The 21,299-nt window shown below is 52.4% G+C and overlaps 1 protein-coding gene across 4 annotated transcripts in view; it reads left to right on the top strand.

Moving 5' to 3' along the window:
• Dmtn (dematin actin binding protein) overlaps nt 1–16,695 on the top strand; it is a 33,262-nt gene extending 16,567 nt beyond the window's left edge. For 2 of the 4 annotated variants that reach the window (XM_076852312.1, XM_076852313.1), the window contains exons 2-13: nt 1,596–1,775; nt 1,981–2,055; nt 2,434–2,589; nt 3,513–3,557; nt 3,907–4,006; nt 4,334–4,390; nt 4,647–4,796; nt 6,383–6,507; nt 7,069–7,174; nt 14,445–14,509; nt 14,661–14,709; nt 14,836–14,930. In XM_076852312.1, coding sequence (XP_076708427.1) covers nt 1,758–1,775; nt 1,981–2,055; nt 2,434–2,589; nt 3,513–3,557; nt 3,907–4,006; nt 4,334–4,390; nt 4,647–4,796; nt 6,383–6,507; nt 7,069–7,174; nt 14,445–14,509; nt 14,661–14,709; nt 14,836–14,930 — 1,041 coding nt within the window. In that variant the 5' untranslated portion in view covers nt 1,596–1,757. Of the gene's footprint in view, nt 1–1,446; nt 1,776–1,980; nt 2,056–2,433; nt 2,590–3,512; nt 3,558–3,906; nt 4,007–4,333; nt 4,391–4,646; nt 4,797–6,382; nt 6,508–7,068; nt 7,175–14,444; nt 14,510–14,660; nt 14,710–14,835; nt 14,931–15,015; nt 15,082–15,335; nt 15,417–15,554 lie in introns of those variants that run through there. The other 2 variants (XM_076852315.1, XM_076852314.1) reach the window with 2 other exon arrangements.
• Nucleotides 16,696–21,299: the final 4,604 nt, after the last annotated feature.

Below are 21,299 nucleotides of genomic sequence, written 5' to 3'. Positions count from 1 at the left end.
GAATAGACACCATGAATTAGACCATGCTGAGAAGAGTCATTTTGAGTGCCTTGACCCTGGACAAGTCTTTTTACCTCTCTGAAGCCTCAGGTTCCTCATCTGCAGAATGGGTCTACCATATAGGATTGTTGTGGTGACGAGACAGCTCTCCTCCTCGTTGTTGCCCTCCAGAGTTAGGAGTCGGGCAGCGTGTGATCAACTGCTTAGTTACATGGCTCTTTTTTAGGTCCACTGAAATTCAGAGATGGGTTTGCCAGTGAGGACTAGAAGAGTGGGGAAGGGGATTTGCAGATGAACCTGGAAGCTTGGGTGGCACTGGGGAGGCAGAGATGTGGGCAGAGGTGTGCCAGGATGTGAACTGAGGCCTGGAAGTGGGAATAAGGACTGCTTGTGTGGCAGGTGGGTGGTTTGGTGGATGGCCTGATACAAAGTACAGGTGAAAAGATTAGGAGCACCAATAGCCCCCCTCAGTCCTTCCTGACTGTTGCCAGGAATGGCTACAGAAAACCCCCCTAAGTGATCGGTCTATGAGGAGGTATAACTAATAATAGCTACTCCTTTACATGGAATGTATCCTATTTTACACACTCTACTCTTATTACTTACCTGATACTCATAGCAATCCTGTGACTCAGGGATTATTACTACTCCTCGTTATATAGATGAGAAATATGAAACACAGGAGGGGTAAATAACTTGCCCAAGGTCACACAGCATCCAGAGTAGCAGAGTTCCTCAAGCTGAGGCACCCTGGCTTAAGAGCAGTTCCATGCTTATAGCCACCATGTTAACCTCCTTGTGCTTTCTATAGCTGACAACTCTCTTCATTTTGTGGCTTATTGCCAGCATTTGGATAGGCAGCTCTGCTGGCACTGCCACTGCCACCCTGGACCCAGCTGGAGACTCCCTGCATGTTAAGGGGTCCAGTGCAGGGAGTGGGGGGAATTGCTGGGAGAGTCACCAGGAAGGAGAAAGTTTGGACTGTGGTCACAATCTACTGCCTTAGACAAGACTTAGTCCTTGAGAGTACTCTGGGTACAGAAGTAAAAACTTTGTGGGGAGCAGGGATGTGGCTCGGCCCGGAGGATACCTTACCAAATGCCTGCGAGGATGACTGGTTGCTGTACCAGGAACGGGGTGGGGGGTGTGGGCTCCCTCTGGGGCAAGCCGCCGTTTCCAGACAGTGGCCTGACCTCGTGCACTTGGCTCCACGGCCCCTTTCTGCCCTGCGTCCACTCTCTCCTGAGTATGACTAAGTCCCTCTGCGTTAGAGCATCCCCGGGAGAATGGGGAAAGGAGACCGACGGGGAGTGGGCCTAGGGCCCTGAAGCCGGGACTCCGGCGGGGGCAGGGCACGGCAGGTGTGAGCGCGCAGGGGATGTAAAGGCCACCCGGCACTGGGAAGCCGGCTGACCCCTGCCGTCATTTCCTTTGGATCCGGAGAACAATGGGTCAAAAACAAGTGCAGCGCGTCCGTTCGGGCGGCGGGTCCGCACGCGCGCCTGGTCGGGGCCGAGCGAACGGAAAGCTGAAGCCAGCGCCGCGGAGACCCGAGCCTAACGGCCCTCCTGGCGCCGCCCTCCGTGTCCTTCCAGACCTGCCTCGCGGTCAGCATCCTGGAGAGTCGCCGAGGGATGAGGATGCGACAGCGCGGGGGGACGCCCTTGCTGCGGGAGCCGGGCCGCGCCTGACCCCGTGTCCTCTCCCCGCGCACAGGCCTCTGCGAGTGAGCGGCGGCGTGGCGAGCTCCCGGCCGCATGGAACGGCTGCAGAAGGTGCGCGGGCTGCACCCGCCCGGGCAGGGGGCGCAGGGCCGGGTGGGGGCGGGCTGCCCGCGAGGGCAAGCTCGGGAGTCGAGGGTGCCACCTGGTGGCCGCCCGCCGCGCAGCACGCCGGGTCCCCAGAGGCCTAGGGCAGACCCGCGCCCCCGCCCTCGCACCCACGCACATGCCCACTCGGCCGCCTTCTCGCTCTCCCCAGCAACCTCTTACCTCCCCCGGGAGCGTCAGCTCCTCCCGAGACTCGAGTGTGCCCGGCTCTCCCTCCAGCATCGTGGTGAGTACCCCTGTCGGCCACCAGCAGCCGCAGGCCGGGAGGAGGGAGGGCGGCACCCGCTTCGCTTCACTCACAGGCCCCCACTGCTGGTCCTGCCGGTGCTTGGCAGGTGGAGAGAAGCCAGAGAGCCAGGGCAGGTTCCCCACTGCCCCTGGCAGGGTCTAGCCTTGTTGCATTCAAAATGCTAGTCAAAGGACTATCCTGTCTTTTAAAACTATCTGTATCCCTAAACTTAAAACAATGAGCTATCAACTTGTGAGAGTGGCCATCTAAAATGGCTGCCCACTTTCTTGGCAACAAACTAAGCCCAGCCAGCAAGGGTGGTGCCCCAGGTGAGGCTTCCAGCACATCTGTTCCATTTACCCTATTTCACTTCAGGCCAAGATGGATAACCAGGTACTGGGCTACAAGGACCTGGCTGCCATCCCCAAGGACAAGGCCATCCTGGACATTGAGAGGCCTGACCTCATGATCTATGAGCCCCACTTTACCTATTCCCTCCTGGATCATGTGGAGCTTCCCAGAAGCCGAGAGGTGAGTGGGGTTAGGGACTGGCTTCCCAGCCCACTGGCTGGTGACTGGAATCCCTCTGGGTTGTCTTTCCTGGAAGCCAGACTTCACCCAAGGAGAAAGGGACTGAGCTTGGGAATCAGGTGGGAATCATGGAATCAACCTGAATGACCAACCAGCATTTGGCAGAGAGCAGGCAGAAGAGCTCAAGGTTAGGGTGGGGCCACATGTAGAGAGCTGGGGGGACCACATGTAGAGAGCTGGGGGGACCACATTTGAGCAGCCTCTTAGAGAGGGGTTGCATGGGAAAAGGGTGCGAATAGGCAGCAAGAACCAAATGTGTAGAAAAAGCTTGGAGCTCTGAACTTAGAGGCTTGCAGTCCTAACTCAGGGCCCATTATGAGGTTGGGGCCTCTGTTTGCCCTCCTGTAAACCACAGGTGACAGATAGCTCTGTTGTCCACCCACAAGGTGCCTGAGGCAACACATGGGCAGGTACTTTGTCATTTGTATTTAAGAAAGGGACAGGGTCATGGCTGAGCAGTGAACTGGGGCCAAACTGTGGAGAGAGATTTAAATATCTGGCCAGGGAGCCCAGACTTCCTTCCTGGGTGCTCGATGGCATTGCCCCTGCCATTCCTTGTTAGGCTCTGAGGACAGGGCCTTAGCTGGTTGGCAGTTGGCCCTCAGAGCACCGAGCACACCGTTCCAAGATGGCGGGCTGCTTCATGCTTCATATGGAAAGACTCAGGACTTTCCATATGAGAACACTGAGAGAAGAAGGATGGAAAGCCCGAGCTTGGAAATGGCAAGGATCCCAGAGAGAAGAGAGTGGGCTAGGGAGGTGTGTGGAGTTGGGTGGAGGATGAAGTGGCCCCTCTGAGGTTCCAGGGATGAGGGTTGAATCCCACCCCTGTGACTCTGACCAGCCCCCCTCTCCATTCACAGCGCTCTCTGTCGCCCAAATCCACATCCCCCCCACCATCCCCAGAGGTGAGTCTGTCCCACCCTGAAACTTGCCCAGCCCTGCTCTGATGGGGCCCCAGCTCCCCTCCCCCCAGATATCCAGATTGAGCTCTGCAGAGTACAGGGGATGACAGACTCAGCAGATCCCAGCCCGACGCTGGCCAACTCTGTGCCCATCTGTCTGTCTGACCCAGGACTCATTTGACACTCTCCCTGGGCAGATGGAGTCCTTGAACGCCCTTCCTCTGCCACAGCGTTGCTCTGGGGCTGGGATGTGGGCTGCCTGGGTAGGAAGAGGGAGAAAGGTGAAGTGGTGTCCCTGTGGGCCCGAGGGGCTACGTGGGGGACCTGGAAGCTGCACACTTCTGTTCTGCAGGTGTGGGCAGAGAGCCGGACCCCTGGCCTCATCTCTCAAGCTTCAGCCCCGAGAACCACGGGAACCCCCCGCACCAGCCTGCCCCACTTCCACCACCCTGGTAGGTGTGGTTGCCACACGGCTGCATCCTCTCCTTGTCACTTTCCTTCTTCTCAAACCCCTATTCTCAATCCCCTGCTCTTGGGGATATGAGCTCACCACAGACCTGGCTGGACCCCAGGATATCAGGACCCAGGCAGAGCTGCCATGACAGTGGGCCTGTCCTGTTTCCCTCCTCCCCAACCCCTGAGGGTCAGTCCAGGACCTCCAGTTCTGTCTGGGCTCTCGGTCCTGTCCCATTTGTCCCTTCCACTTGTCTCCACTCTCCAGCGTCTTCTGCCATCAGCATGTCTCCCTCCCTTCTCATCTGTCTTGTTCCTTGTCACAGAGACCACCCGCCCAGACTCCAACATCTACAAGAAACCACCCATCTACAAGCAGAGAGGTGAGGGTCCCCCAACTTCCCAGGGTCCCCCTTCCTGCCACATGCTGGGGGGCTGTGGCATGTGCCGAGGGTGCCTGGGAGGGGACAGGAGATTCACCCTTCATGACATCATGTGATATTTGTCCTGTGCTCCTTGCAATCCATTGTTTCTATATCCAGGAGCTCACAGATGTGAGGGGAGAGGTGCGGGAGCTGGGGGCCACACTGGCCAGGTGGGGTGGGCTGTGTGGGTGCCAACTCTGTCCTCTGTTGGCAGAGTCCATGGGAGGCAGCCCTCAGACCAAGCACCTCATCGAGGACATCATCGAGTCGTCCAAGTTCCCCGCAGCCCAGCCCCCTGACCCCAACCAGCCGGCCAAGATCGAAACCGACTACTGGCCATGCCCACCGTCGCTGGCTGTTGTGGGTAGGAAAAGCTGGGAGAGGGGAGGCTGGGACCCCTCCTCACTACTCCATCTTGGTCCCTATTAAAGGGCCATGAACCCAGTTCCACCCCCCCCACCCCACCCCATGCCCTGTGGCTTTTAGACCTACATGAACCGTCCCCACCCCACTGAGCACCTGCCCCTACTCCCCTGTGGCACTACGGTGACCAGCTGGTTAGTCATTCTTCCCTGTTCCCTTCATTGATCTGGTCACTCAATAGACATTTCTTAAACTTCTGCTGTGACCCAGGCCCTGTGATAGGAGCTCTGGAAGAGAGAAACAAACGAGAGGACTTGTTTCCAGGAATTTAAGCCATGTTTTTTTTCAATCCCTGTTTTCTTTCATACCAGGGATTGAACCCAGAGGTGCTTAACCACTGAGCCGCATCCCAGCCCTTTTTATGTTTTATTTAGAGACAGGTCTCACTGAGTTGCTTAGGGCCTTGCTAAGTTGCGGAAGCTGGCTTTGAACTCGAAATCCTCCTGCCTCAGCCTCCCAAGGTGCTGGGATTAGAGGCGTGCGCCACAGCACCCAGCCCCATGTGTCTGTTTTCTACCCAGCTTCACAGCAAGGGGAGGAAATGTTACTCTTACTTTGATTTTTTTTTTTTTTTTTTTTGTAGTGGGGATTGAACCCAGGGGTGCTCTACTACTGAACTACATTTCCAGCCCTTTTTATTTATTTTTCTTTTGAGATAGGGACTCACTAAGTTGTTGAAGGACTGCTAAGTTGCTAAGACTAGCCTCAAACTTGTGATCCTCCTGCCTCAGCCTCTCAAGTTGCTGAGATTATAGGCATGTGTCACTGTGCCCAGCTTTATTTTTATTTTTTTGAATTATTATTACTATTTTTGGTGCTGGGGATAGACTTTGTGTATACTAAACACATGCTCTACCTCTGAGCTACACCCCTAGCCTTTATTTAATTAAATTAATTACTTTATTAATTTATTAATTTTTATTTATTGTGGTCCTGGGGATTGAACCCAAGGCCTCATGCATACTTGACAAGTGCTCTACCACAGAGCCACCTCCCAGCCCCTTTATTTTATTTTTTGGGGGTAACAGGGATTGAACTCAGGAGCACCCAACCACTGAGCCACATCCCCAGCCCTATTTTGTATTTTATTTTAGAGACAGGGTCTCACTGAGTTACTTAGCGCCTTGCTTTTGCTGAGGCTGGCTTTGAACTCACAATCCTCCTGCCTCAGTTCCCCCAGCTTCTGGGATAACAGGCATGTGCCACCGCACCCAGCTCTCCCTTCTTTTATTTTTTAAAAGGACTTATTGTTCTGGGCTTGGTGACACAAGCTATAGTCCCACCTACTCAGGGGGCTGAGGAGGGAGGATTACTTGAGTTCATGAGTTTGAAGCCAATCTGGACAACGTAGCAATACTCCCATCTCAAAAAAAAATTTTTTTTTCTTTTAAATTAAAAAAATTTAAATAAAAATAAAAAAGAATTTGTAGCTCATCAAGAGCCATCCCAGTGCCATGTGCAGAGCCAGCCTCTGAGACACGCTTGTTGACCCCTGGCTGATTGGCTGCGCTGCCTCTTGTCTCCTAGAGACTGAGTGGAGGAAGCGGAAGGCATCTCGCAGGGGGGCAGAGGAAGAGGAGGAGGAGGAAGATGACGACTCTGGGGAGGAGATGAAGGCGCTCAGGGAGCGTCAGAAAGAGGAGCTCAGTAAGGTAGCATCTCGTGCCCCCTTGTCTTCTGGGGGACCGGCGTTCTGGTCCTGCAGCTAGTCTACAGGGTTCATGGCAGAAGAGCATCCTTGTTGAACCAGCGAGAAATCCCTCTTCTTCCCGGGATTCCACATGCTGCTTTGAAGGGACATGGGGACTTCTAGCTGCTTTGGGGGGATGTTCAAGCACCGAGGAGGGTGGGCCCACGGCACCAGGCTCAGCAGGATAAGCAGGTCAGGGGAAGAGAAAGGAGAGATGGGCGACTGGCCCAGGGAAGGGGAGAGAGTTGGGAGCCATGGAAATGCTACTACCCATGATATGGGCTTGGGCTTTGGCCATGGTGACGTGGGACAGGGAAGTCACTGCAGCAGAGTTCACCTGAGTGCTTTGAAGAACCTAATGTGGCTGTGGGGAAAGAACAAGGGAGTCCCTGGGCCCCAGGGCACAACCCAGCTACTTGGGAAAACCCTTCCTCCTCCTTCCTGCAGTTCCCAACTCTGGGCCTTGCAGAGGTGAGAGATGGGTACCTGTGTCTCAGCCTCATCTTCCACTTTCCTTCTTCAGGTTACTTCCAACTTGGGAAAGCTGATCTTGAAAGAAGAGATGGAAAAGTCGTTGCCTATCCGGAGGAAAACCCGCTCCCTGCCCGACCGGACACCCTTCCATACCTGTGAGTGCCGTGAAGGGGCTCAGAACCACCTGGCCAGACCCGGGCTGCACTGCAGTTGTCTGTTGAGTTGTGAGACACAGAAGGTGCGGGACCTGGTGTGGGTCAGCAGGTTTTGTTTAATTTAACGGACACTAACCGAGGGTCTGCCACGCCCGGGGTACCGGGATATCACAAGTGAAAAAGTACAGTCTCATCCTCTGGGAGCTTGTGGTCAATGGGGAACTGACATGGAACCTGGGGTTCTGGCACATGTGGCAGGTGTTGGGACAGAGGGTGCAGTTGGTGTTTTGCAAGGACAGTGACAGGGCCTGGTGGCTAACCTGTGTCTTAAAGAGTGAGACAGTGAGACAGACAAATGAGTGAGGAAGACCGTCATCGCAGACACTGGGAACAGTGCAGAGGCAAAGGAAGGGACATGAAGCCTCCTGGCCTGCTCAGAGAACTGCCAGGAGCCAGGATTGCAGAGCACAGAGGAGCACACAGTGAGGCCGAGAGACTGGTGAACCGGGGCCTTGAGTGCTGGGCTTTTGGTGACCCCAGGTTTGCCTGGACTTCCCTAGAGCATGGTGACTACAGAGAGGAGAGACCTGGGGGCCCCAAAATGAGAACTGCCAGGCCTCCTCACAAAGGCTAATCTAAAAGCCACATAGCATTACTTCTGTTGGCCAAAGCAGGTCATGAAGCAGCTAAACATAAGGAGGAGAGAGAAGCTCTGCCTCTTGATGCAAGGAACTGTAGGGTCGTGTTGCAAAAGGCAAGCAGGACAGGCATTGATGGTCCCAGCCATCTTTACAAATGATCTGTCACACTCTCCAGTCATCCGAGTGTGTTAGTCAGCTTTCCATCACTCTAGCAAAATACTCGAGGCAGCTAACTTTATAAATAAAAAAGATTTGTTTAGTTCATAGTTCTAGAGGTTCCGGGGCTCACATCTTGCTTGCAGAGTACTGAGATGGCACAGGGTTCACATGATAAGAGACAGGGGGTGCAGGTGTGCATCTGTGTGTCTGTTCTGGTTTCTCCCCCTCGTCTTATAAAACCATCAGGATCCAATCATGGGGGTTCCATCCTGATGACTTATCTAATCCTGATCCCTTTCCAAAGATGCCACCTCTGCACATCATAGCTGGATTAAGTCTTCATCTTGTAGCACCTCACAATGAGGATTAGATTGCACCACAGCTTTGGGGGACACACTCAGACTGTACCCAAACCATAGTAGTAGGAGCAGCTGCAGATCTGCATGGGCCCAGGAAGGGGGGACGGATCTGAGGAGTACCTAGGAGGTGGAATGCCCTGCCGGGAATTTGGTGGCCCGTTGGATGTGGGGTGGGGAGGGAGGAGTGGGGCCTTGTCTGAAGTCCTGGGTGACAGACTCAGAAGTGAGATGACAAGAGGTAGGTTCCAGGGAGAGGAATGGCCTGGTTGCAGGAGGGTTGAAATGTCCTGAAGAGCTTGTAAGCAGGGACCGAGTTCGGCTGCGCTGGGAGAGTGAGAGCCCTTAGCTTGGAGGTGGTAGTGAATTGGTGAGAAGATAAGGCTGTGGGTAGAGGAGGGAAGGACTGGGCACTCAGGCTTTGCCCTGGGGGACACCTCAGTTAGGGTCCAGTGGGAGGGCTGGTTGAGAGCAGCATGGGAAGGGTGCGGTGCCTCGGCACGTGGGAGGCTGGCCTGGAGGGCCCCTCCTCTGAGGCGTGAGGACAGCTGTGGGGACAGGCCAGCTCAGGACTTGAGGTTGTCTGCTGTGCTTCTGTGTGAGGTGAGGGGATCAGGGAATGGTGCAAGGTTTTACCTTGATGGCTGGGTTGTTTTTTTTTTTTTTTTTGGTTGGGGAGGTGGTACTGGGGATTGAACCCAGGGGTGCTTAACCACTGAGCCACATCCCCAGCCCTATTTTGTATTTTATTTAGACACAGGGTCTCACTGAGTTGCTAAGTGCCTCTCTGTTGCTGAGGCTGGCTTTGAACTTGCGATCCTCCTGCCTCAGCCTCCCGAGCCACTGGGATTACAGGTGTGTGCCAGTGCTCGTGGCTTACCTCGATAGTTCTGCTGATCCACAGTGTGGGGTTCTTCCTCCACGGCTGGCAGCAGGAGGGCAGAGGTTGGGTTGATTCAAGATTAGTGTGTGTAAGGCAGGTGCTGAGGGTCAGGGAGGCCAGCACACTGCTGCAGAGGTGCCTGACCACAGGGAGAAGCTGAGAAGGCACTGGCTGTGGGCATGTAAGAAACTGGAGTTCTCTAGGAGATCCAGGAGCCAGGGTGGTGGGGTGGGAATGAGCAGGAGCTACAAACAGAGATGACCGACAACAGGCTCTGGGGTGTGACCCTTTGTTTTTCTGTCACTGGAGATGGAACCCAGGGGTGCTTTACCACTGAGCCACATCCCCAGCCCTTTTTATAAAAGAGACAGAGTCTTGCTGACTTTGGTTAGGGCCTCACTAGGTTGCTGTGGCTGGCCTTGAACTTGCAATCCTCCTGCCTCATTCTCTCCAGTTGCTGGGATTCTGGGTGGTGTGTGCTACCCACTAGGCAGTTCTTCTGATGAACAGAGGGAGAAGCCCCTGGGACTGGGAATTGAAGGACCTATAGAGTGACACGTGCTAGGATGTGGAGAGTGCCCAGGATGTAGCACAGGGTGAGAAGTTCCGAAAGTCATCTTAGAAAACATGCACTCAGTAGTCAAGGGCTGGAGAAAGGGGTAGACAGAAGGATGCTCCAGGTTGGATTCACCCTCAGCGTTCTACCAGGTTCTTCTGCTCAGCCAAAAAAGAGCTTGTGACTTCCTTTTGGGCTTTGTGAAGTCGAATAGCCAACTACTACCTGAACGCCACTTTCAGCATGGACTTATGCATGATCCATGGTCATGGGATCTGTAGGTTACTGTTGTATTTGATCACCCTTAACAGTTCTGAAGCATGACAGGCATGCCTTTCTGACTAATGGTAGCCTCGGAACTGTCAGTATCCAACATAAGTAAGGAGCCCAGCACAGTGGCACATGATTGTAATCCCAGCTACTCAGGAGGCTGAGACAGAAGGATCACAAGTTTGAGGCCAGTCTTGGCAATTTAGCGAAACTCTAAGCAACTTAGTGTCTCAAAAAAAAAAAGAGAGAGAGAGGGATGTGGATCAGTGGTAGAGCTTCCCTGGGTTAGTTCCCCTGTAACAAACAAACAAAAAAAAAAACAAACAAGCACAAAATATCAGTAAGCACCTAGAAGTGATTTGCAGTGAAAAATCTTCCTATGTTTTTGGCAGGTTGGGAAGGCATCAGTTGGTCGTGGTATAAATGTGTACTTATTGGAAGAGTGCACAGCATTTCAGTAATGAATGGTGATTGCAAAAGCTGATGATTTCCCATACTGGTTGAGTATTTCTTAAATGCTTGGGACTAGAAGTGTTTCAAATTTTGGAGATTCCCGCCCCTTCAGTTTATTTGTATAAACTTTACTAGCTCAACACTCCTGATCCTAAAATCTGAAATCAGAAATGATGCTACGAAATCCAAAACCTTGTAAGCATGATGTCAGCAAAATTTTGAAAAACTTAAAAAAATAATAATCACAGTATTTTTATTCCCTTGTCAAGATTTGCTTAGAAATGGGCATTCGAGTTTATTCTGGTCAACACAAAGTGAGGGGGAGTTTGCCTTGGAAAAAAGTGTGACCATCTCACAAAAAAGGTACAAAGAGAAACTAGTTCTTCTTCTTCTTCTGGAGATGTCATGCCTGGATGTTGTACCTAAAACTGCTTTTGAAGAATTTCAAAATTTTAAAGAATTTCAAAATTTCAGATTAGGGATGCTAAACTTGTCCAAAAATAATCCTTAGGTTCCCCCTGGGCGTGTTGGTGCAGGTCTGTAATCCCAGCATCTCAGGAGGCTGAGGTGGAGGATCACAAGTTCAAGGTCAATGAGGCGGAGGATCACAAGTTCAAGGTCAACATTGGCAACATAGGGAGACCCTGTCTCAAAATAAAAAATAAAAAGGGCTTGGGATAGCTCAGTGGTAGATTGCCCCTGGGTTCAATCCCCAGTAGCAAAAATAAGTAAATTAATAAATAAAATAAAAGAATGTTTTTAGGAAGATAGCTTCTTAGAGTTTCAAATCTACCGAGGCTGAACAAATTTATGCATGTATATGTATTTGTTTATTTATTTATTAAGCATGGGAAGAGACTTTACTCAGGACCCTCATAATAGGTATCAAGACCTTTGCAAAGGGATCTCAGAGTGGAGGAGAGTGACTGGGTTTAACTCTAAATGCAGTGTGAGCAAGCAGGAGCTTACAGCAAGGAGCATGGGGTGTGTGTGTGTGTGTGTGTGTGTGTGGTGGCGGTGGGGCAGGGTGTCAGTGGCTAGAAAATGACTAAGAAGGAAGATCAAGGTGAAGGGAGTTCTGGCTAATTTGACCATACGGGATTCTTTTTAGAGACAGAATAGAGTGACCACACATCACCCAGGGAAGGTAGCAGGTGAGGAGCCTGACCAGAAGTGGAGGATGAACAGGCGTTGGGGAAGCCTGTGTTCTTGCTAAAGTGACTGAGCAGGATTCTTTGATAGCCCTGGATTTTACAGGAAAATGCATCCACCAACCAGGTGTGGTGGCGCACACCTGTAATTCCAACGGCTTGCAGGGCTGAGGCAGGAGGATCTTGAGTTCAAAGCCAGCCTCATCAATTTAGTAATGCTCTAAGCAACTCAATGAGACCCCATCTCTAACATAAAAGTTCAAAAAAAGGTGGAGGGCACTGGGGATGTGGCTCAGTGGTTGAGTGCCCCTGGGTTCAATCCCTGGTACAGAGAGACAGAGAGAGAGAGACAGAGAGAGAGAGAGAGACAGAGAGAGAGAGAGAGGGAAGGAGGGAAGAAGAAAATGCACCAACAGGCATAAGAGAGGGTTCTGCAGTCTGGCAGAAGTTTGGCCAAGCTGAGACTCAGAGTCAGTCAGTCTCTCTCTCTCTCTCTCTCTCTCTCTCTCTCTCTCTCTCAACATTTTGATAGTTGTCAATGGACTTTATTTATTTGTGGTGCTGAGGATCGAATCCAGTGCCTCACACATGCTAGGCAAGCGCTCTACCTCTGAGCCACAACCCCAGTCCTGATTTCCCATCTTGTTCAGGAAAAGAGACATTCTTCTCTCCTTTGAACAATGTAAATTCATGTTCTCATTTGGTTGCCTTCGATTTACTAGGAACCAGCCGAATCATCTGTTGGGACTGAGGAATAAAGAATAGTTGCTGGATGGTGCTAACAGCCAGGGATTTAATGAGAATGAATTTCTATGCAAATAAATAAAAAATGGTTTATTCCTGTGGTGGGAAACCCAGAGTCTGAGTCCAGAGGGAAGCCAGCTGAGATTTCTCGAAGTTGGTTTTGAGGGCAGTGACGATCCAACAGATAGTCTAGTTTGCAGCTTGGGTGTCTCTGGTGATGGCGTCCAATGTTCTGATTAACCTTCTGGGTGACCCAGAGCCAGCAGCTTGTCTTCCTTTATAATCCCCAGCCACAAACCTTCTCAGAAGGAGGAGTGAAGTTTTGCAGTACTAGTTATCTGCTAGGAAGAATCCGGTCTCCCAGGATTTTCTTCTGCCTGTATTTTATTTTATTTTATTTATTTTATTTTTAGTTTTCGGTGGACACAACATCTTTGTTTGTATGTGGTGCTGAGGATCGAACCCAAGCCGCAAGCATGCCAGGCGAGCCTGCTACTGCTTGAGCCACATCCCCAGCCCCTTCTGCCTGTATTTTAGAATTTCCAAAGTCTGCTTAATTTCAGGAATCTGACCTTTTAGCCTCTTTTTCTTTTAAGCGAGCTTGAGTTCCGTAAATGTATACATTTGGACTGTTCACCAGCTTCTTCTGTACTGTATCTGCAATCTGCTCCTCAGGCTGTTTCAGGAAGGAATCTCCGTCTTCCACAAACATGGCCTCAGGAATCCCCAGGTGGAGGCACAGCCTGTTCCCTGAAGCCACTTCTCCTATGCCAACCGGAGGCTAAACACATTTAAGCAAAAATACCTGTCAAAATAACTCCTATAGAGCCTGTATATATACTGTGTGCAGTATAGGTAGCATATAAACTGCACAGAGCCTGCAGTGGTGCATGCCTAGCTGACTTGGGAGGCTGAGGAAGGAGAATTTGCAAGTTTGAGGCCAGCCTCAGCAATTTAGCAAGGACCTAAGCAACTTAGCTAGACCCAGTCTCAAAATAAAAACCAGAAAGGGATGGGAATGTGGCTCAGTGGTTTAGTGCCCCTGGGTTCTATCCCTAGTACCAAAACCAACCAACCGAACAAAAAACAACTGCTATAGAATGCCAGCTATTTCCAGTAATTGGGGATGAAGGAGCACATTTGGGGAGGTGGGGCTGGGGCTGGAATCCAAGGTCTCACTCATGATAGGCAACTGCTCTACCACTGAGCTACACCTCCAGCCCAGTGAAGGAGCTTTGAGATCCATTCAAGCTAAGAATCTTAGTTATGAAGTTCTTTCTGGCAAAGAACGTTACTGAAAACGATTTTCTAGGATTGTTATCCACAGTGCTTGGTTTCGAGGTCTTATGAAATGTGTAAGTTGCTAGGGACATCCAGTAACAGAAATGTGAAGTAGGCTGGCTGCTGGCGTGACCTCCAGCGGACTGTGCCCAAATGTTGATGGCTTCTGTATTATCGGATGTTCAAAATTTGATTGCTGGATGGGTGTGGTGGCACATGCCTGTAATTCTTGTGAGTCTGGAGGCTGAGGCAGGAGGATCACAAGTTCAAGGGCAGCCTCAGTAACTTAGCAAGATCCTGTCTCAAAATAAACAATAAATATGTTTGGGGTTGTAGCTCAATGGTAGGACAATCCTGGGTTCAATCCCCAGTACCACAAAATAATTTTTTTTTGTTTGGTTTAGTAACAGTGTTAGTTAAATTATAATAATAATTCAATTATTTTAGTTAGACTTTAGGTTTATTTATATATCCTAGAAGCCTGTTTCATGACAGCAAGCCTCCACTTTGGCTCTGGATTTTCACACTTAGACTTTTGGTCCAGTTGGGGATTTGGTGTGCTTTTAGTTAGGAGGGAGGGGGCAATCTAGATAGATCACGAACCCTAGCACTGTGTTGCTTGCTGAAGTCCACGGGTAGCAACTGGGAGCCAGCCAGAGCGCACTGGGATCCCCTCGACTTCCCCTGTCTCTGCCCAGCTGGTGGGAGAGGCCAGCAGGGCAGCCCTCTCCGGAGACTATTAGGTCCGAGGGACTGAGCCTCTTGCTCTCTTCCAGCCTTGCATCCAGGGACGTCTAAGTCGTCTTCTCTCCCCTCCTATGGCAGGACCACCCTGAGCCGGGTAAGGCCTCAGGGTCACAGGCTGGTGGGAGAGGCTGCATGCAGGGTGCTTCTGGGGAACTGAGCGCAGGGGAACAGGGAGGCCTTCAGAGTGAAGGGGACCGGTGAGGAGCACCCTCAGCTTCCTCTGATCCCTCTGTGTCCTCTCCTAGCTACAGTCCACAGACTTCAGCCCTTCAGGAAGTGAGGCTGGAAGCCCAGGTAAGAAGCGGGCTGGAGAAGGGGGAAGGGGCAGCCTGCGGGTGGGGGTCTGCATGAGGTGGCGCAGCCGGGTGTGGAGCTGTCCTACCTGGGCTGGCCTCTGAGCAACACTCTTATCTCCCACAGGCCTGCAGGTCAGTGCCCCCTGGAGGGGAACAGGCGGAGCGGAGTGCCAGGAGCCAGGGCCGGGCACCTGGCAGTGTGGGGAAAGGGGGGTGTGAGCTGGAGGAGACCGAAGAGGCCCAGGGTAAGGCTGGGAAGGTCTCCCTGCCCCACTCTGGCTCACTGCGGCTTTGGTCTCCCCAGAACGGAGAGGGCCAGAGGGGGAGGATGGACCGGGGGAACTCCCTGCCCTGTGTGCTGGAGCAGAAGGTGAGGGCAGGGGACCTGACCGCCACAGCGGGTGGGCAGCGCGGCGGGGAGGGGGTTGTGAAGCCAGGCAAGTTGGATGCGCTTGGGGTCCTCCTGGAGATGGTCCGGGCAGCAGCAGGGGAGCTGTGGGAGGTGGATGGCGAAGTGGCATGAACCTCAGTGGCCTCTGCAGGTGGACAGGGGGCCTGGGGAGGGGAGGGGGAAATGTGGACAGGAGCTTCTCTGAGCCTCCGATGCCCTCCCTGCCCCCTCAGATCTATCCCTATGAAATGCTGGTGGTGACCAACAAGGGGCGAACCAAGCTGCCTCCAGGCGTAGATCGGATGAGGCTTGAGGTATGCAGGGGAGGCCTTGGGGGTGTGGGGCGACCAGCGGGGCTCCTCTCTGGTGGGGAGAAGACCTGGGCCTCTATTTGTGTCCCCGTAGTCCTTGGCACAGCCCCCACCCTGAGCTGCCTGTGTGTCCCCTCACAGAGGCATCTGTCCGCCGAGGACTTCTCTAGGGTCTTTGCCATGTCCCCTGAGGAGTTCAGCAAGCTGGCCCTGTGGAAGCGGAATGAGCTCAAGAAGAAGGCCTCCCTCTTCTGACTGCCTGCCCACCGTCTCCACGACCAGCCCCTCTCCGATGCTGCTTCAGGGCCCTGGAGCTGGGGCCACTTGACCCCGAAGCGTCCTCTTCCCCTGGTGGGCTAGGAGCAGTGGGAGGCGGGGCACAAGCAGAGTGGGTTCCATTCCTCAGGGCAAGGGGTGCCCGGGCCTCTGCAGTCCCAGAGCCGTGAGGCATGGACTTCCTTCCCCACAATGGGCCGGGGCCTCCTTCTCTTGTCCCTGGTCCGCACTGCCCAGCCAAGCCCAGCACACACAGAGTTAAAGTTTGCACCCTCTCCCTGCCTGTCACCCCCACACGAAGGTCCCCAGAATCAGGTGAGGAGAAATGAAGGGTGTGCTAAGTGGTTAGACTATCACCTGTCCTACACAGTAGGTGGGATGAGGCCAGGCAGGGACAGCTCTGGGACCCTGTGTCCGCCTGCCCAAGCACTCCATTCCCTTCTGACAGCTCCCTGCACCTGGGCCTCCTGCTTCTCTGACTGGCAGGAGCAGGCTCCAGCGGGGCCTCCCGCAGGGCGGTCTGCCTACCCTCCAGCTTGCCCTGTCTTCTATTGTGACCCCCAAGCTTTGAAGCCTCCTACTCGAGCCCCATGGCTTTCCCAGAAGCCCTGGCTTAGAGTGGAGATGCCGCCTATACAATGCCTGGCCTGCCACCAGCCTCGGGGAAGCCAGCCAGGGTGCCTTCTAGCACCTGCCCAGGGACCGGAGGAGCCCAGGCCTTGAGCCTCCCAGAAGGCAGGCTCAGTCCGTCTCTGAGAGTCCTGGCTCCCAGGCCCCACCCATACCCATGCACCCCCGACCACGCTCTCTACAGAATGTAATTTATTGGGGCACCCCTGCTGCTTTCCTCACCTGACTCCCTGCCCTGCCCAGTCACGTGCCCAGCTTTCCTCCTCTCCAGATATGTATGTGTATATAATTATATATATTTTTTTGCCCAGGTCTGGGTTTTGTTCCTGCCCAGACCCTGGCATTCCCTTTCCATGTGTGTATGATCATGCTGGGAGGGGGACTGTGCTTGGAATTAAAAGGTTGCATTGGGTCCCTAAATCTGTTCATTCTCTGTGAGCCACCAGCCCTGGGTGAGAGGGACAGAAGCCGTGGGAGTGAGGGTTCACATGGGATCACATAAGAGTTGCAGTGGGTGCAGAGATGGTACCCACACTACCCTGCCTGAGCCCCAGGCCCCAGAAGCAGGGGTTAGGTCTAAGCATCTGCCTCCTCTCCGTTAGGGGCTCTGTGATGGTGGCAGGGAAGTGGCAGGAGGGAGACAGAAACCTTAGTGTTTAGGGCTGGAGGGAACTTGAAAGGAAGCTTGAGATGACCACCTCTGTCTTCCTCCAGGACCCTGAGTGCTCACCTTGACGGTCAGGCTCATCAGCATCAGACCTGATTGCACCTCCTGGGGCCCAGGGTGATTGCTGCTGTTCAGTGGGGAAGGGGAAAGGCGTGGGAGGGTGTGGTGAGCTGAATGTCAGGGATCAGGCAGGGCAAACAGGAAGCAGCGAGGGACCAGTGAGGCCACGGGAGGAGGCCGGTGATTGGCCTTGGTTGATTGGGCAAGGCCTCCCAAGGGACACAGACGTGGCACTGCATGGCTGGGGGGTCAGATTTGGTCAGAACATCAGAAGGAAGACTTTAGGTGTGTGTGTTGAAGGGGGTCAGGACTGGCCTCCCCTGACTGGACATGTGAGTAGGGGAAATGTGGTTGGAGAGATGTCACAAGTCGGACACCTCTAAGACGGGAGCTGGGCTTGACCCAAGGCCCCCAGATGAGTCTCTAGACTCTTTGGTTCAAACAAAAGCAAAGTAGGTAAGAATCACTCAAACTTGGACGATTATTTTCAATTCTAATTCTGTTGCATCCACAATATTGTTTTATCCTTTCAACGAACCTGTGAAGCTAACAGCAAAATGGGAAAATCGTAGGATAGATTTCATCTGAAGCCCGAAGCCACATGTAATCAATGAGTGGACGAAGGGGACAAAACTCCTAGTTTTCTGACTTTGATTCCCGTCCTGGGAATGGAGCCACTGAGCCACATCCCCAGCCCCCTGTTTCCTGACTTCCAATGCAGGTCTCTCCCTCTAAGGAGCAGTAGCACAGGGCAGGCAAGGGGGTGCAGGGACAGACACGAGGACTTCACATGTGTGTGCCCAATACCGGCATCCACTGAAGGTGTGGAGTTTGCCCTGTGCTGGGCATTAGGGACACAGCAGTGACCAGGCCAGCACAGACCCTGTCCACATAGAGCTCTCAGGTTGTTGGGAAAAATGTCAAGGGTGCAGAGGTGGTGTGTGACAATAGTTAATGTGGGGGGCTGGGATTGTGGCTCAGCGGTAGTGCACTCGCCTAGCACGGGCGGGGCCGGGGTTCAATCCTCAGCACCACATTAAAAAAAATAATAAAAAAGGCATTGTGTTGTGTCCATCTACACCTAAAAAATAAATATTAAAAAAATTAGTTAATGTGGGAATGTTTGCTGTGGGCCAAATGTAACACTATGTCCCAAAGGATTAAAGTGGCTGCTAATTTAGAGCTGCTCAGAGTGGGGTGCAGCCCAGGAAACAAAGGCTTACAGACAGCCCATGCCTCCTCCACGCAGAGCACTCACACGGGTGGAAGACCAGGAGATTAGTCCAGTGCTTTCCCAAACTTCATTCATATATATTTAGTTGTAGATGGACACAATATATTTATTTTGTTTTATTTATTTATATGCAGTGCTAAGGCAGGTGCTCTACCACTGAGCCACAACCTCAGCCCCTCCAAAACTTTTAATAGCAAAGCTCTTAAAAAAAGATCTTACTATAAGTAATTAGGAAACATAAGTTGAATTTTATAGTTAATTATGAAATTAACTGAGGACAAAGAAACCATCTGATTTTTTAAAAAAATGCCCAGTCAGGGGTTTTGTATGATAGTCGCATTTCTGTCAAACGCAGCATCTAATTTATTATTGTTTTTGGTGGCACAGTATTGAGGAAATCCTGATTCACACAGATAAGCAGTTCCAGAACTGTGCTTTAACACCGTGTGAGTGGATCCCTTCACACTCTTCCCATGGAGAGGCAGCTTCTCATTTAAAGCAGATAGCTCTGCAGAGACCTGGACTCTTCATTCAAGTTGATAGGAGAAGTTTTATTCCAAAGTCTTCCCCTGAATGAGCTAAGCTGGCTGCAGAATTTAATACCTCAGTGGTCTCTAACATCTTCGACTTTCATTAAAGTTTTGAAAAGCATTTCTAAAAATCAAATGGAAGGTTCTGGACTCCCCATGCACTTCCCTTATTCCCTGGAGTTCCTGGAAGCACAAGAATGGGAGAACAGCCAATCTGATCCAGCCAGCATCCTACATCTGTGAGGAAGTGGACCCACAAAAGTGCAGCAGCTGGGCTGGAACTCAGGTCTCTTGACTTCCTGGGTTTTTCCCTAAGGTGCCACACCCCACACAAAACAGCCCTTGCTTCCCCTGGTCCTTACACATTCTGGCCTATGAGTCTCCTGCATCTCCCATAGGGGTCCTCATGCAGGAGCCTGTCTGCAGCTGAACTGTTTGACAAATGTTTTTCCTAAGCAGCTGCCAGACCCTGACTCAGTTGTATTGCAGCCTCCACTTCACACACTGTCAACTCTGGCAGGTCGTGGTCTCCTGGGCCTCGATCTTACTGGGGGATGGAGCCCAAAAGGCTTGGCAGGGCCCGCGGTAAAAAAGCCAAGACTCTAAAGAAAGCTCTAGATTCTACAATTCTGGTAGAAGGCTACTCTCGTCTCTAGTGAGACTCGTGGGGTTTTGTTGTTGTTGTTGTTTTGTTTTTTGTTTTGGTACTGGGGATTGAACCCAGGAGCACTTTGCCACTGAGCCACACCCCCCCCCCCCCCCCCCGCCGCTCCGTGTGTGTGTGTGTGTGTGTGTGTGTGTGTGTGTGTGTGTGTGGTGTGTGTGTGTGTGTGTCTCTCTCTCTCTTGCTGAGCTTTTAATCCTCCTGCCTCAGCCTCCTGAGTCACTGGCATTACAGTTTTGGGTCACCATGCCCAACTCTAGTGGGACTTTTTATGTGTGTGGTGGGGTACTGGGAATTGAACCCAGGGTGCTTGCACTGAACTACATCCTCAGCCCTTGTTATTTTTTGAGACAGGGTCTTGCTAAGTTGCTGAGGGCCTGGCTAAATTCTGAGTCTGGCCTGGGAGCTGGGATCCTCTTGCCTCAGCCTGGTGAGTTGCGGGATTTCAGGAGAGTGCCACTCTGAATGGTCTTGTGGGACTCTTGGTACCTTACCCACTCCTCATATGATACCAGTGATTAATAGAATTACATTTTAAACAGACATCAGCCTTTTCCTTGGGAAGAAACTCTATTCCTGGGAGTAGAGGTGGTGATGGAACTAAAAGGTCTATTCCAAAGGCCCAAGCTTTAGACATTCCAGGAAACTCTGCTAATTGTTGAGGGCCCTGCCTGTGTAATTCTGCCCTAGCCCCACTAGGGATTGAACCCAGGGATGCTCTACCACTGAGCTACATCTCCAGCCCTATTTTTTATTTTGAGACAGAGTATGGGTAAGTTACCTAGGCAGGCCTGGAACTTGGGACCCTCTTACCTCAGCCTCTAAAGGCACTGGGATTACAGGGTGCCACCTGGCCCGGCCTGGCTATGTAGTTCCCAGGCCTGTTCTTTCCCAGGCCTGTTCCCGCTCTGGAGACCCACCTGTTTTGTGTTTTTGTTTTCATTAATGTGGATGGAAGGGTACAAGTTGTGGCTTCCTCCCTGGGACCTCTAGAGCAGTAGAAACATGATGGAACTACACATAGTTTTAAACACTTGCTATGCTTGTAATCCCATCTGTTTGGGAGGCTGAGGCAGGAGGATCCTGAGTTCAAGGCCAGCATCAGTAACTTAGGGAGACCCTTGTCTCAAAAAAGGTTTGGGCATGTAGCTCAGTGGTAGACCACCCTTGGATTCAATCCCTAGTATTAAAAAAATAAAGAAAAATAAAATAAAAAAGGGCTGGAAATGTAGCTCAGGGGTAGAGTGCCCCTGGGTTCAATCTGGCAACAACAAGTGTAATTAGTTAACAATATATTTTATTTAACCCAATATTCCTAACCCATTGCCTTCCCAACATGCAATCAACGTAAAACATGATTAGGGAACTATTTAACATTCTTTCTCTTCCTGCCACATTTTCCGAGTCTGGGTGTCCTTGGCCTTGCGCATCGGGCAGGACCAGCACGTCTCGGGGCGCGCCATAGCCACAGGTGGCCGGGGCCACTCTGTGAGCAAGGCTGGGGCGCTAAGTAGGGCGCACACCCTCAATTCAGAAGGAGTTCTAGCTCCTCATCAAGGGACATCCGGTCCTCCCTAAAGGGCCCTTCTCAAGGCCAAGTCGCTGGCGGTCACCGGCTCCCCAGGACGCCCGGTGGCACGGCACGGCCGCGCGCTGCGTGGTTCCGGCTGGCACCTGGCTTGCGGCATCGGACGCCCCCTGCGCGGCGACCTCAGCGACCCGGGCCCGCAGGCCACGCGCGTCCCCAGCCCGCGGGCCGGGCCGGGGCGGGGCGCAGGGCCCGGCCCCGCCTCCGCCGCCCGGCACCTCCTCCGCCAGCGCGCCG

The sequence above is a fragment of the Callospermophilus lateralis genome, chromosome 4 (assembly GCF_048772815.1).
Source record: "Callospermophilus lateralis isolate mCalLat2 chromosome 4, mCalLat2.hap1, whole genome shotgun sequence".
NCBI classification, from domain to species: Eukaryota; Metazoa; Chordata; class Mammalia; order Rodentia; family Sciuridae; genus Callospermophilus; species Callospermophilus lateralis.
The sequence above is the reverse complement of the archived record's forward strand: the minus strand, read 5'-3'. Positions and strand labels throughout refer to the sequence as shown.